Genomic DNA, 15,184 nt, shown 5'->3' on the forward strand with positions numbered 1-15,184 from the left:
TTTGACATGACTAACCTTGGGCTCATACATTATTGCCTCAGTGTAGAGGTTTGGCAACAATCTTCTGGTATCTTCATTTCTCAATCCAAATTTGGCAGGGCTCTGTTAGACAAGTTTCATGCACAAGATTGCAAGCCTGCATCTACACCCATGGAGAAAGATTTGAAGTTATCAGCCAAGTTTGATTCTCCTCTAGTTGATGATACTACATACAATCAACTAGTAGGCAGCCTTATCTACCTCTCTACTACTAGACTTGATATCAACTTCACAATCAGCTACATCTCATGCTTTATGACAGCTCCCAAGGCTGATCATTGGATGGCAGCAAAGTGTGTGCCTCGTTATGTGAAGGGCGCTGCTGATTATAAACTTCTTTACTCTCAGAGACCTAATCCTAGACTCGGTGGGTTCACAGATTTAGATTGGGCAAGTTTTGTTAACAAGAAAAACTCAACTTTTGGATACGTGTTCATTTTGGGTTCTGGTGCCGTCACATGGACCAGTAAGAAGCAACAGGCAGTTTCTCTCTCCTCTACAGAGGGACGGTTAATACAGGTTGTGAAGTTGTTTGGCTTCGCGGATGCTTAGGGATATGCACATGTCACAGTAGGCCCGACAATTTTGTTGATAATGAAGGTGTTATCAAGTTAGCAATAAATCCAATCTTCCATGAGAGAACCAAGCATGTGGATGTTTGCTGTCACTACATTTAGCAGTTGGTTGAAGATGGGAAAATAGACTTGCAATATGTTTCTACAATGGATCAGACTACAAACATTCTCACCAAGCCACTTGGTTCAGATAAGTTTGTCAAATTCAGAGGACAGCTTGGTGTAGTAGATTGATTAATCATTAATGGAGCATATTAAGACAATAGATAGTGCCTATATCTATTTAATGGTTATCTATTGTAATCTATTATAAATATTAGAATCTTTCTAATATTTAGTTAACTATAGTTATCTGTTAGCTAGAACAGAGTGTTTCTATTCTTGACAGAATGTTTCTATTCTTGACGACTATTTCCTAAGGAAACATCGTCTATTCAATTGTATATATTGATCATTTGATCTCTGTTAAAATCAATCAAGTTTTTTACCAATTACTTCTCGTAACAATCGACCCTTTGGAATACTCCACAAGGACATGGCAGCTGAAGCAGACAACAAGGCAGATTATCCAGACATTCAAGCACCTTGAGCAGCTCAACAAAGCAAGCAAGTAGTCCAAAAAAAAATTCTATTACTTCAGGTAATCATCTGAGATTTATATGACCTTGATCATCAACCTCTGACATCAATGACAACATACTCAACACTACGTTTATTCAGGGTTCTGTTTTCAACTGAGCAAAACAATCAGAGTAAGGTGATTCATAATTTGACAGATGGAGTTGCTGCTGACAATATTCAAAAAGGAGTTGATTGGCTCATTTAACTTCCAGGACTTGCTGGTACTTTCAATGCCAAAGATTTGCATGCTTTGGTATGGCAATGACAGTGATGATGCCCGCAGTCCATATATTTATGTACCTGGAATGTATATCCCGATTGGTGGATCAGAGATTGAATGGATTTCAGGATAAAGGGAAGTGAAAATCAAGCTGAAAACGTGCTCAAAGCAATGTATACTAACAAAGCTAGAGACAAGAGGAAACTAATGCAGAAATAGCTGTCTTATGGTTACATATTCTTTATAGTGGCTAATATATGTCAATTTCTAGTATCAATGGTTATCCAGGATGCACTGTGATACAATGATAGTAATACCCATGTTATTTGATATAAAATAGCTGATTTGTATTCTTTTGGAGCTGTTCCTTTTTGGTAGTCAAGACTGAGTATGCTGTATATCTGCTCTTAACAAGTAGAAGTATTGTTTTCTTTTGTAATCAGCTCCTCAAAAGAGCCATATGTGTGAACTTCGTTCCCGAATGTCCTATATATTGTCTTTTAAAATTGTAAGTCTTTTAAAATGCTGGCGATAAACTCGTGAGATACAGATCCAATGAAGCTGCTATTGGTCATGTGTTCCAAAATAACAGGCATTATAGTTGAATCTAGCACTCTAGTCAGGATTTGTTGTAATAACTAACCAATAGCAACCGGATTGGTTGTTTGTCATACAAGGCATTTAATTACAAGAAAAGGAAGCACTAAATAAACTGTACCTGGAAGAGTGCTTCAAATTCTCTTCGTACATACTCAGAATTCTCTGCCCCACGCCAACTCTTGGGCATATGATGTGAATGCTGAGCCACTAATGCCATTGTCCCCTCGTGATCGAACTCTTGGAAATCCTCGGTAATAAGACTTTTACTGATTGCTATTATAGCACCAAGCACAGCAGTGTACCATAGCAAATTTCGACCAAATAGCTACAACATCAAGCAAAGAAAATTGTTAGAAACTATACAATCATGTTTTCTTCCCTGCAGCTAATAGACTTCAAAGTTATCACAAATGTCACAAATTTCTTTTTCTTGATATGTAGTTGACATGCTACATACCTGTCCTTCAAGAAGAGACTCCTCCAAGATGGCAATAAATATAAGAATAGCTTCCAAACCACCCGCCACAAATGAGACATGCTTGGCAATCAATGACACAACAGGTGAAGGAAACTGCCTCACATAATCATTTGCATGTTCAATCCCCCCACTGAGCCTTGATTTGAAAAGATGTTCCAGCTGAAAAAGATAGATGACAAAAACAATAAATGTAATGCAGGCATTTTGAATCATGTGTAAATCAAAACAAACATTTCAATTTGGCCTTGAACAGTAATTGGATACATGCAGCTTCCTGGTCAACAACGATCTAAGAAATAGTTATCCAACAAGAAGCACCCTAGGCCCTTTTGAACATAAAATTTTCTAAAACCAAGGAGCCTGCATCTTCAGATGGAAAATAACAACTTACTCATCTTGATGGGGCCTTGAGAATGATGAGATTGAAAGTAAATTTGTTCTTTACATATTTTATAACGATTTGGAAATGAAGAAGCCAAATCAGGGTAGTTTGGACTGTTCATTAGTCATGCTTGTAAAGAAAATATTAGAATTGATGTTTAAACATTTTTCTTCCAAGCTAAAAATCATTTTGTATGACATTATTGACAATTGGTGTCACAAGAAGTCCTAGCAGTAGCAACATTCAGGATTAAATAGCTAGTTCACATTTCAATACAAATCAAAAGCTTAGCCATAGCATTTGCAAGCACACCTCATTAAACTCTCTAAAGAGCCATTTCGCCAAGTTAGACCACCTCCTTGATAATGCAGTACTTGGATGATTGTAGAACTGTTCTGCATGCATCAGAAAGAGATATACCAACATAAAAATACCAAGAAATGGACAAAGAACGAGCATGAGAAATCCAACAATCATGAGCCTCTTTCTCAACGATCCAGGATTGTTGATGAAATCCTTCCGAATCAAAAAATTCCTGCATTAAATAGATCTCTGTAAGCACTAACTTTCCATAATTCTCTAAAATTAAATCATATCCACTATGCTTAAATTACTTATTACAGAGATAGGATTCTAAATGCAAAAACTATTCCTGGAAACTCCAATTGCTGAAAGTAACTTTAAAAGGGATTCAACTAAATATATGGAATTTATTGAGAATGCAACTTCCAAAGCAAGGTATCTTAAGTAAATAGAGATTGCAAGAAACTATGAGTCCTACTTCTGCTTGGATTCAGATAAAATCCATCCCAGGAATGGCTAGGCCCAACGTCATTCATCAGAAATAGAGGGAGAACCCCATCAAAACCAAGCAGGACATGATAATTTTCTTAAAATGAATTTTCGAAAAAGAAAAAGAGTTTGAAAGGGGACTTTTTTCAACACCAAAAAAAAACATAAAATTACAGCTAGCTAAATCCTAAATGGTGACTTTAACTAAAAAAATATAAAAAATTAAAACAAAACTATAAACATAATACTACCCCCATCCAAAATCATTTTCTATTCATTACTCAAAGTTACTAGTTGTCCAAGTGATCAAGCACCATCACTACATTTTGCCTATTGCCTCAAGATATGTTAGGTAGGTGCTACGAATATCAAAGCACTTCAATCAAGGAGAATTGGCATTCAAATTTCAAGGCAAGTTCTTTTATATTTTTATAGGTTTGTTTTTCCTTTTAAATTTGTTAACAAGCTCCACTTTCTTCTTTTTAATAACACCCTTCTGTAGTTTTTCAGTTTCTTGTTAATTTGTTTTCACAAGTGATGGTATCCTGGATTAAATTCTTGTTTCTATCTTATCCTGGTAATGGTAACCTAAATTACATAATTGCAAGGCTAAGAGTTTGTTGATTGACGTAAAATACTAGAACATATTCTAGAAACCTCATGTTATCCACTTAACTTGAGGATGAAAATATTTAACACAAAAATCAAGTGGATAAAACGAATATACACCAAGGTTAATGAGATTTAGATGTTTGTAACTAATCATCATATGTCACCTACCATCTTCACAACATTCTTCAAGTTGGTGTTGTTGAAGGCATGTCTATGAGATTTAAATTTATTTTAAAATTTTGTTTTAAATAAAATTCAATCTACATTTTCATATTTATTTTTTACTTGAGATTTAAATTTATTTTAAAATTTTGTTTAAAAAAATTCAATCTACATTTTCATATTTATTTTTTACTTCTTAGATCAACTATTTTTTTATTCCATTTGCCTCTAAGAGTCGAAAAAATCCTAAGACAGATTTGTGAAAATGTGTGAAACACTAAGTGCCATGGTATTTGGCAATGGTTGGAATGCAAGGAAGCAAATTGATACGAGGAAATCCAAAAAGTAGCATTTGTCCCAAATAATGATTACTCAGCTTTTGTTTAGAATATTTGTTGAGATTAATCAAGCCATCACAAGTATGATCAAGTTCTCCAATCAACCATGCTTAGGCAAGATATATGATAGCATTGATTTAGAAAAAATCATGAAAAATAATAGCAGCTAAGAAAAAAGCCTCCTTGGAAACATTTGTTAGAGTGTACTAATTGATAGTTGAAAATCAAAATGTGATGATTTTTAGGGTGCATCCCCTAGCATTTCTTTGACCGCCTAAGTAATATAGCATAGAGATGTACTCTTTTCCTAGGAGGGTGATAAAATATATAAATACTGAAGTCACAAAAGGTCAAACATAACATTCACTAGATGCTTATCTATTTCAGATGTAGCCATAGTCATGAAGAGTTTGGGTATTTAATTGCTTCCACAGGTAACAATATTAACAGCACTTACAGTTTAACTCAGTGTTACACCACACTAGGGGACGGAGGAATAGTGGAACGGGGGGATAAGTTTCCAGGACAGGGGGACCAAGTGTCCTTAATTTGGGGACGGTAGGGGGACAGCAGGGGGACGTTGGAAGGGGACGGAAGGGGTTGTATAAAGTATACATATGGTACTTAGAATGTTAATTATGAAAAGATGCATTGCAATATAAGATATAAAGATGTAAAAGAATAAATACTTGAACATTGCATTAAATTGGAACATTATACATTGAACATAAATAGACAAATCAGCAAATAGTCAACACTGGGAAATCCCCCCATCCTCAAAAGAGGTCGCAGAATCTGGTGGGGCCACTAGGGACAAGGAACAGAGTCCCCAAGTCCCCATTGCGTTCCTGTCTCCGCGACGTGGGGCAAAAGGGGGGGGGGATGCGTCCCCATGTTATTATGGTTTAACTATAGTCTCTTGCCATCAAACTTCTACTATAGTCTCTTGCCATCAAACTTCTACTATAAGTATGCATTTTTCATTTTTTACTTTCTTACATTTATTTAGCAATTATAATATTAAATGGTGTTATTGACTAGGTCTCAAATCTCAACAAATTCAAAATACATCTTTAATAATGTGGAACAGAAGTACATGCTCATTTATCCACTCAATCAAGCACAAGATATTAGCTGAGAAAAAGGCAAAGCACATGTTGTATGTGCACTAACTTAGTTGAGTACTCACAAAGGAGATATTCTATGTTGATGCCGTATGTGCACTCACACAAGGTAGTTAAGTACTTTACAGATCCCTCCAGAAAGCCACTATAATTTAACTTGATATTTTGGGCCCCATAAATAAGTCTTTTTTTAATTAAGCTGTCCATATTAATAAAATGGTTGACTACATATAAGTCATCCAAATTAATAAAATGGTTGACTATATGTAAGTCGTCCAAAAAATGACTTTATTTAGACAACTTAATTCAATTAATTAATTAATTAATGCCTGTTCTACATCCCAATAGCCCGAGAACATTGGCTAAGGGCCCTCACCAGTTGCTTACAGATACACAGAGGACATTACACAACACGTCCTTGACAACATAGATCTACTCCTCTCTAGCAACAGCAGCAACAAGGAGAAGCACATGCTTCTAATTTGCTTACACTTGACCCTGTGCATGCACATTTTTATCCAACAGTTAACCACTTCTGTCAATGATAACAGAATAGGAAATAGAAGCAAGCTCACATGGTGTACCTAATTATGAATATTTAACTTGTTAAATAAGTATTTTTTCCCTTAAAAATGTTTGTATGTGGAAAACTGCCACATTTGCATACATTGGTTCCATGTATTCCATTAATGTTTTTTATTTTACCAAAAAATTGCTTAGTTACCAATTCGGGATACAAATCTGATTCGGGCATGTGCATCGGATTCATGGATTCGTGATTTTTTATTTTTCCCATTAGGATTTGTTAGGATTCGTGAGTGTGTGTGTGTGTGTGTCTGTGTGTCTGTGTGTCTGTGTAATTTATAGATAATAAATATAGATATATATGCATTATATATTAAATACATTATATATATTTATTCCATGTTTGGCCTGTGGGTCCTTGGGGATTCATGAAGGATTCGTGACAGATTCGTGTTGGATTAGTGAAGATCCTCATGGATTCGGAACGGATTCGTGCAGGATCCTTGTTTTGGACAGTGGATTCGTCCGGATTCCTAGTCCACGGATCCAAACAGATCCACAGACCAAAACAAGGATCCTGCCCAAATACTAACACGAATCCAGATCCAGCCTCCTAGGCACAAATCCAGTAACTAAGAAAATTTGTACTGTCAATTCTAATTAATTAATGATGCTTACATTTGATATTTTATTGTCATTTTCAACCCCACTTTTTCAAAAAAGGTGCATTTGATCTTCATTATTTTTTTCATGTGAAACACATGAAAAAAATTGTGTCTCGCAGTTTTGGCACACTTTCCCATTGTTTAGACAACATATTTTTGAAACACATTATATAAGATGACACTGTAAGTCAGACAACAGCATGTAAAGAACCTCTGGAAAAATAAACGTTGTGTTGGTCAAATAAAAAGAATGCATACAAGGCTAAAACGAAGCAGATCTTATCAGGGGTAGAATAATCTGAACAGGGTTGACAAATATTTTTTAAAGCAAACTTGAGCTCTTAACAGTCAAAATAGTCAAAAATATTAAATAAGCCCATGAAGAAAAATTAGAATAGCAGAAACATGCTTTATATTGGAAAAACTGTAACTTACTGGAACTTCTTCATGGTAATACTAATATAAGCACATAATCATATTGGATTCTACAAACATAGGAGAAGCCTATCAAGTAAAGCATCAACATTCATCACTTGGGGCATAAAGAATAAGGATTTAAAATCTCATATTACACAGCACAGAAAGAGAATTGCGCAAACTAAAAGTGCAACCACTAAATACTGAAGGATTAATCATACCAAGTGAAATAAGCACCTAATGACGAATATGGATTCTAATGACCTATCTGCTTTAAGTTTTCTAAATTTTCTAGGTACTTGGTATAAGTCATAATAATAAATGGGATATTCAATGCTCTCACCAATGCTCAAGGCTCCAAAGTACAGTGCTATAAAAACAGGTTTTAAAACCCCAGTTACAGTGCTAATGTGTTCACTAAACTTCATATTATTGTTAAAAATCTAGTAAAACTGGTAAAGCTGACAACTGAGATGGTAGCAGCCCCATCTAAAAATTGGTCTAGTTAAATTTCTAGGGCAGCATCTTCTGATTTTCATAGCATCAAGGTATATTTTAAATGTCGAAAGAATATCAGAATTCCTAGTTTGTCATCCTAATAAAAGAATAGAGATCACATCAACTACAATGTATGGTTTTACTGCTATCATACATAATAAATAAATAATTGTTCCAATATAATATTGACAAAGCCAGAATATCTGGTGTTTATATAGATTATTTTAAATGTTTAAATATTTCCATTAGCTGGTTTTAATAGAAATTATTTGCAATGATTTGAACATTCTGGTTTTATTTTTATTTGTATTGCATATGAACGGACATAGTTTATGGCAATGCAATAAGTTAAAAAATTTAGGAAATGTTAAGCTGCATAATAATTAAAGAAAGCTTTTGCACTCACAATCCACTTCATCTAACTGATATTAACCAACAAACTTAACAGTTCCAATTAAAGGTAGGAATAAAACCTGTCAAACATATATTGCAATATACACCATTTCAAACTCCACTCCAGTGTCTTTGTCAAAATCAGGCGATTCTCACTTCCATTGACTTCCTGATGAACAACAGGCCCTGCACCAGGGACCCATTGTGGAATTGGTAAGGCAAGCACGCCCTTATTCAACATCCCAATCAAGTAATTATCTTTGCGCATGATGCGCATCACAGCATCATGTGCAGAAAGATCTTTTACAACACAAAGCCGCTCAATGCTCTGAAACTGAATGGTCTTTTCTAATACAGCTGACCACGACATCCTTTGCAACTCTTGATCTGTGATATTAAGGCTGCAAAAAAAATACACAAAAAAATGGATATGCTCATTTTAATTGTAAATAAATAAAATTTGAGCAAATTGAAAATTCAATTGTTAGTTTTAAACTTATTGGCATAAACAAACTAACCTTTTCTGATAAAAGTCACGGATTTCCAGTGTGTCTTTCAGCTGTACAAAGAATATGAGAAAGCAGAAAATCCAGTATAAAGAAAATAATCCTAAATATCCAACAACCACTGCAGTGTACAAAGTGAATGGTTTTAAAGGATGCTTGCGGAATGCAACCTTTGCAAGGTCACACTCAACGGGATCACCTCCAGGCCCTCCACATTTAAGAGTAATTAGACCATGCCAATCCACACATAGCAAGCATATTCCCGAAAAGACAATAGTGAACCCCAAGCTCACATTATTACCAATCCATCGAATCACAATGCATTGAAGCCCATGTTCACAGTAATATTTATACAAACGTTCAAAAAAACGATCAAGATCTGAAATTGGTCCCACTTTTTGTCTTTCACCTTTGAGAAGATCCAAAGGGCTTTCAACATCACCATTTGGTAATGGTTGATAATCAGAAAGCTCAATCTCAGGGGGCACACTACTTAACAGCCCTACAGTTGCAGATGTTTCACCGGGAATTCTTGTCCATGGCCATTTTAAAAAATTCCTAACAGCATTTGCATTAATCCTCTCACTGAACATTTTCATCAACCACATGTTGCACTTGGAGTACACTGTGCCATTATTGAAGGAGATCATGTGCGCTTGCAGTTTTGCCTTTCTTCAGGCAGCATTTTCCTACAGGAACAGACAACATTATCTATAATCATGATAATTAGCATGATCTACTAGATGAAAAGAACATCAACATTTATACTTTGACTTCATCATGATATTCAATCATAATTTCAAAGAGGAGGCAAACTATTCATTTATAGAAGTTAACCCTTTTTCTACATACAGAAAAAACCACAGTAACTCTTTTGGGTACTGAGCATGAATCTTGAAAATATAGTTACCAGAAAACGTGTGGACACAGGTTTGGGTTTGAGAAATTCAACTTTGTTTGGGAGCTTGGCTACAAATTGCTGTGCAGATGCCCAGACCTAAAATATAAAAAGCACAAGCATAATAAAACTGTTAGGTGGAATCAGCATTGAATTATTCATTTTTCTATTAAATAAACTAAATGATTCATGGTGTACCACATTCCACCAAGTTTACAGGATGCAAGTTGCAGGGAGTTTAGGATGGCAATAAATTTCCAAAATTTAGGGGATAGTAGTGGGACAGCTACTAACATATATTACAAATGGGTGAAAATTGTCTATATGTCAAATGAATACTCAGATTAAAACAATAGTTAATATTTTTTAAGTTAGGCCCCACAATTTTTACTTTAAGGAGCAACTTAAATAAGATTACTAAAATAAAAGAGTATTTTTAAACACATTCAAATTGAATTAATTACTGAAAACTAAATTAAATTTTTGAAGTATTTTTATATAGAAATTGGAGGGAAATGTAATCAAGGGGGTCCAAATTGGCATTTTTATTGTGAGCTTTGCTTTGAGTTTGGAATCAAAGGATGAAAACACTCAGCCATTTTCAGTAATCTGGGAGTACGGAAAAGCCCTGTTGGCTCTTATTTCTAGATGTAAGGACAAAATCTCTTATTCTATGGCATTGACAAATCCAACTATGGTTTGCACTTTGTGCTGATCCAGCAATTTGTGCAAAACTTTCAAGATTTTGATAATTCGATTTGCAAGCAAAAATATTGAACACCTTCTGGATTTCCCAGGTATCTATTGCTGCTGATCAGACTGTTTTCTATGCTGATTGAAGATGCACCAGCAAGAGAGGAGACCTTGCATTCCAATCATTCCAGATCTGTAGCCATATTGGGGTCCAAACATCAGCAAATATCTGCATTTGAGCATCTCCAATCAGCACCAGCAAGGAGAAGATGATAGTTTCATTATTTTTTAGCTGTTACCACTTGCTGGACCTGGCTGTACAGCACTTATGACTAGTTGTATCATTCACATTGACTGTTCCAGGGGCACCATACAGACCCGTAGAAGCTAATTGGAGTTCTGTTCCATTATCGGTAGGGGTTATCTACAAAATCTTAAAGTGAGCACATTTTAAATGGAAGCAAAGGCAATGGGAGAAGTTAAAAATAATTTTATTGAACTTTGGGAACCATGATGTGTCCGTACATCTGCTATAACGATCTGTACAGGTCTGTTAAGTCATCATCATATCTGAATCAGCTAGTCATGCAACTTCATGGAGGTCTTTGTGAGTTAAATGTCATTTGCAGATCTGTTTCCAGTCTTGTAAACATTTGCAAATTAATAAAAACAAAATTAGAGAGTTTCCAAGTTTGTGTTTGAATCTGATCCGAGTATTTGATGTCAACTAGGGTTTTTGCCAACAGAAAAACTTGTCAAAATTTCCTGCAGGCGAGGTGAGAGTTTGATCAAGTAGTTTGCATCGTTATTTTCTATTTTCGGCTCCCTGTATCAAACAACTAAAATATATAAAACAATTAAAATATATTGGAGCATTAGAGTACATGTACAGTTATACTATTTATTCTCTGAATCTGGGAATTTTGGGATACAATAAAAAAGCAAGATATACCAAAATAAAATCTGAACTCAAAAGTTTTATATCAAAATACTACAAAATGACAAATATTAAAAACATGTGCTTACAGTTTACACTATGGAACTTAAAAGTGTTTTATGGACAGCTAATATCAGCCAGAAAATATAAAGCTGATGTTGCATCTACTAATTATTATCAGAGCCTGAAGATTTTAGGATACAATAAACAAGAAAGATATATTAAAATGAGAATCTGAACCCAAAAGTTTGATATCAACATACTACAAATACTAAAAACATGTGTCTAATCTATGGAACTTGAATGTTTTATGAACAGCTGATATTTCTTAAGTTTGTAGTTGCAGTCAGATCGATTTGATCATGAGATACATTGTTGATGGACAGCTAATATCAGCCAGAAAATATAAAGCTGATGTTGCATCTACTAATTATTATCAGAGCCTGAAGATTTTAGGATACAATAAACAAGGAAGATATATTAAAATGAGAATCTGAACCCAAAAGTTTGATATCAACATACTACAAATACTAAAAACATGTGTCTAATCTATGGAACTTGAATGTTTTATGAACAGCTGATATTTCTTAAGTTTGTAGTTGCAGTCAGATCGATTCAATCATGAGATACATTGTTGATGGTAAATCATCATTAGATAAATATTCTTCTATATATATACATATATATATATATATGGTTATTTATATAGTTAATATATTTAACTAATGATGATTAACTTTAGAAACATATCTCCTCATCTCATATTTATGAGTCTTCAAATCTGCATTTGGAAGACGTCAATTACATTGGAAATGTTAGTACATTTGCAGAAAATGATCCATGTTACTCAACATGGTATCAGAATCAGGTTGCTGCAAATGAAAAAAAAAAACTATTAAACAAATCTTTCTGAGATCAAACTTATTGCTATGAGACCATCATAAAGGTTGTGATGAATGTATTCAACAGATTGTGTCAACATCGACTACTTCCTGTGTGTTGGACGACATATAAAGAAATTACAATAAAGGATGTTAACAATGTATATATGGCAATGATATCATAAAATAGAAATCATTGAATCATCTAAAGCGAAAGCCCGATAAAATGGATGCCCTATGTAAAGAGAGATAGTTCACCATTGATACTGAAGGTGTGTCATGTATTATGCCCCGTAGAGTTTATTGTGCCTGCTGATAACAGTTATATGGTGTTTGTCTTCCTTTATCTTTGGATGTAAAAAGTAAAGGGTTGGTTGCACTTGCATGATATAATATTTGGAGATTTTGTTGTTCAATGTTTTTCTATAGAATTTGGAGGTCATGGAAGGCAGTAAAAAGTCTTGGGGCATGACACATTCATTAGACCTGATGATCACTTTCATTAAACGTCTCACATTCATCCACAAATGGCATTCAGCAGTTTAAAACCTGGGAATACACAGCTTCTCCCATATGCAGACCAGGGACTGCAAAGTCACACTACCTTATCATTCTGTTATGGGGAACTAACATGTTGCAGATGTAAAATAGAATTGAGATAACTATCATGGAAAAATCATAAACGATGCCTTTCCTCACTCCATGTGTAAAGCTGATAAATGAATCTGCTATTAACCATATTGGAATTAATGGCAATCTGGTGAAAAATAAGGTGATCAAAAAAGAATTACATCAACCAACCCATGGAGTTCTAATATTTATCTAAGAATTAACTTTATTTATGTCATCTCTCCAAAATTTATTGAGGCTCACAACATCACAGAACCAGACACAGTCAAAGCCCTCCATGCCCCTCAGTTGCCATTGTAGGATCACTTCCTCGGTATAAAAACAAGTGGAAGGTTTCATGAGAGATAACAAACATTATAACTATTGTGATTAATAACAAGCTCATAACTATTAATACACAGGTGGCTCTATTGAACACTCAGAAATGTAGATGTCACGAGTGTTATAAATCTATGGTCCACTGAGAAATGTTGATGTCACCAATGTGGCTTAGTTTAATTCAGACCTCGAGAAGGAATTTTTATTAAAGTTTAGAGTGCGCAGTTATGATGTCCTATTTTTATAAGGCGGAGCTCATAAAGGAGCAACTAGCGTCATAGTCCACCCAAGGTAATTGGAAACGCAGAAAACTGAAAATTGTTCAAACTTGTATGGTAGCATTGTCATGTACAAATTTCTCTACTTTATTTATGAGAAAGTTTAAGTGCACGTATCTCCATCTTAGTTTTCTGAAGACCATGAAAGATAGAAAAAGACAATTCACTCAAACTAATGTTTGCCATCTGAAAAACACTTGTTTCCATTGAGCATGAAATCTTATTTAGCAGTCATAAGGATAAGTATCACCTCCAAAGCAAGAGGAAAAAGAGTTTTGTTTTTATATGTAACTGAACATAGAACTAAGTATTGTGAGGAAATATCTATGGTTCCAGGAGACTATATTCCATTAATTACTACATATTCCTACATAAACTATATTACTTGTTCGGTAGACATTTACATTGCTGTAACAATAATGACTGCATTGATATGAAACCAGTGGCAGCAAAACTCGACAATGTGACCCAATATTGGACCACAACCCATTGTCTCGCCAAGCAATTACCAAGAGCAAAAAAATTCACGGCATAACCAATCATTTTAATAATCACAAACTAGCCCTGAATTCACAGCAAAGCATACCTTTTGATAAAACTAAAACCAGGGCAGTTTTCCGCACAGCACAAGACGCTCCAATCTATTTCCAAACCGTTATCGTAAAACCACGTGGAACCCACCAAATGATTTCCAATTCCTTCAAACCCAATGTCACAAAACACTAAAATTTGACGACGGAAACCGCAAGCAGACAGCCTGTGTTTTAGTTCTGAAACCCTTTAAAGCAAAGTTATGTACCCTGTAGGCTGTTTCATTCTTTACAAACGTCTACTCCCTGGCAGCAACGAATTATTCTTCAATGGAGGCTCGGAATTCTTCAATTACGAAGTTTATATATTGTGAGTTTTTTTGCGTGCTGTGCAGCTTACAATCAGTGCAGAACGAAGAAACAATGAATGATGAATTGTATTGAAGAAAACATATATTGAATGAAGTCTATAAAAAAATGCCCTCGTTCATCTTTTCTGCCAAGTACGCAATACAGAGTCTCGCACGAAAATGCCAAAAGAACAATCGGTCGCGGTAAAATTGTAAATTCTTTGCTTTTTGCAGCATTTGCTTTTACAATTTTATATACCCTTGTGTTAAATTAGGAGGATTTTAAATATGTACACTTGTCAGGGGTACGCCTGGGTCCTTTATTTAATTGGGTTAAATTTGAAGTCCCCGCTGCCGGTTGCTTAAAAAGCTTGGCACATATATTTAGTCGTGTAGGTTTTTGGTTGCCTATACATTAATGAAAGGCATTTCATCATTAATTGCCTTTTGTGTGTTGGTCTTTTAGATGCATTGGTTAGGGTAAATTATTTAAATTCTTTTATTTATTCTTTGTTGGGAAAAAAAATTCTCCGGAATGTTATTGTTATTATTAATTTTTTGTGTATTAAATAAATTATTAGTTTCTTTTATGAAGTTTCTTTTTCGAATACTGTAAAATATATTGAAAGTTTGTTAAAAACTGTAGTCCTTGATAGAAATTGAAATTAATCTGACATCACAAATTTAATTTTTTTAAATCTATTGGCTGGTGGTTTTTTTTT

The 15,184-nt window shown here is 34.6% G+C and overlaps 1 protein-coding gene across 3 annotated transcripts in view; it reads right to left on the minus strand.

Moving 5' to 3' along the window:
* The window catches only part of APG9 (autophagy 9 (APG9)), a 37,296-nt gene extending 22,577 nt beyond the window's left edge, over positions 1-14,719 (minus strand). The window contains exons 1-7 of one of the 3 annotated variants that reach the window (XM_089795482.1): positions 14,169-14,719; positions 9,858-9,944; positions 8,960-9,636; positions 8,522-8,842; positions 3,228-3,450; positions 2,513-2,692; positions 2,174-2,380 (exon numbers count right to left, since the gene is read on the minus strand). In XM_089795482.1, the coding sequence (XP_089651608.1) occupies positions 2,174-2,380; positions 2,513-2,692; positions 3,228-3,450; positions 8,522-8,842; positions 8,960-9,597 (1,569 nt within the window). In that variant the 5' untranslated portion in view covers positions 9,598-9,636; positions 9,858-9,944; positions 14,169-14,719. Of the gene's footprint in view, positions 1-2,173; positions 2,381-2,512; positions 2,693-3,227; positions 3,451-8,521; positions 8,843-8,959; positions 9,659-9,857; positions 9,945-14,168 lie in introns of all 3 variants that reach the window. The other 2 variants (XM_089795483.1, XM_089795484.1) reach the window with 2 other exon arrangements.
* Between the last annotated feature and the right edge of the window lie 465 nt (positions 14,720-15,184).

The sequence above is a fragment of the Cupressus sempervirens genome, chromosome 8 (genome assembly GCF_028749045.1).
Source record: "Cupressus sempervirens isolate cs-2001-9-10 chromosome 8, ASM2874904v1, whole genome shotgun sequence".
NCBI lineage: Eukaryota > Viridiplantae > Streptophyta > Pinopsida > Cupressales > Cupressaceae > Cupressus > Cupressus sempervirens.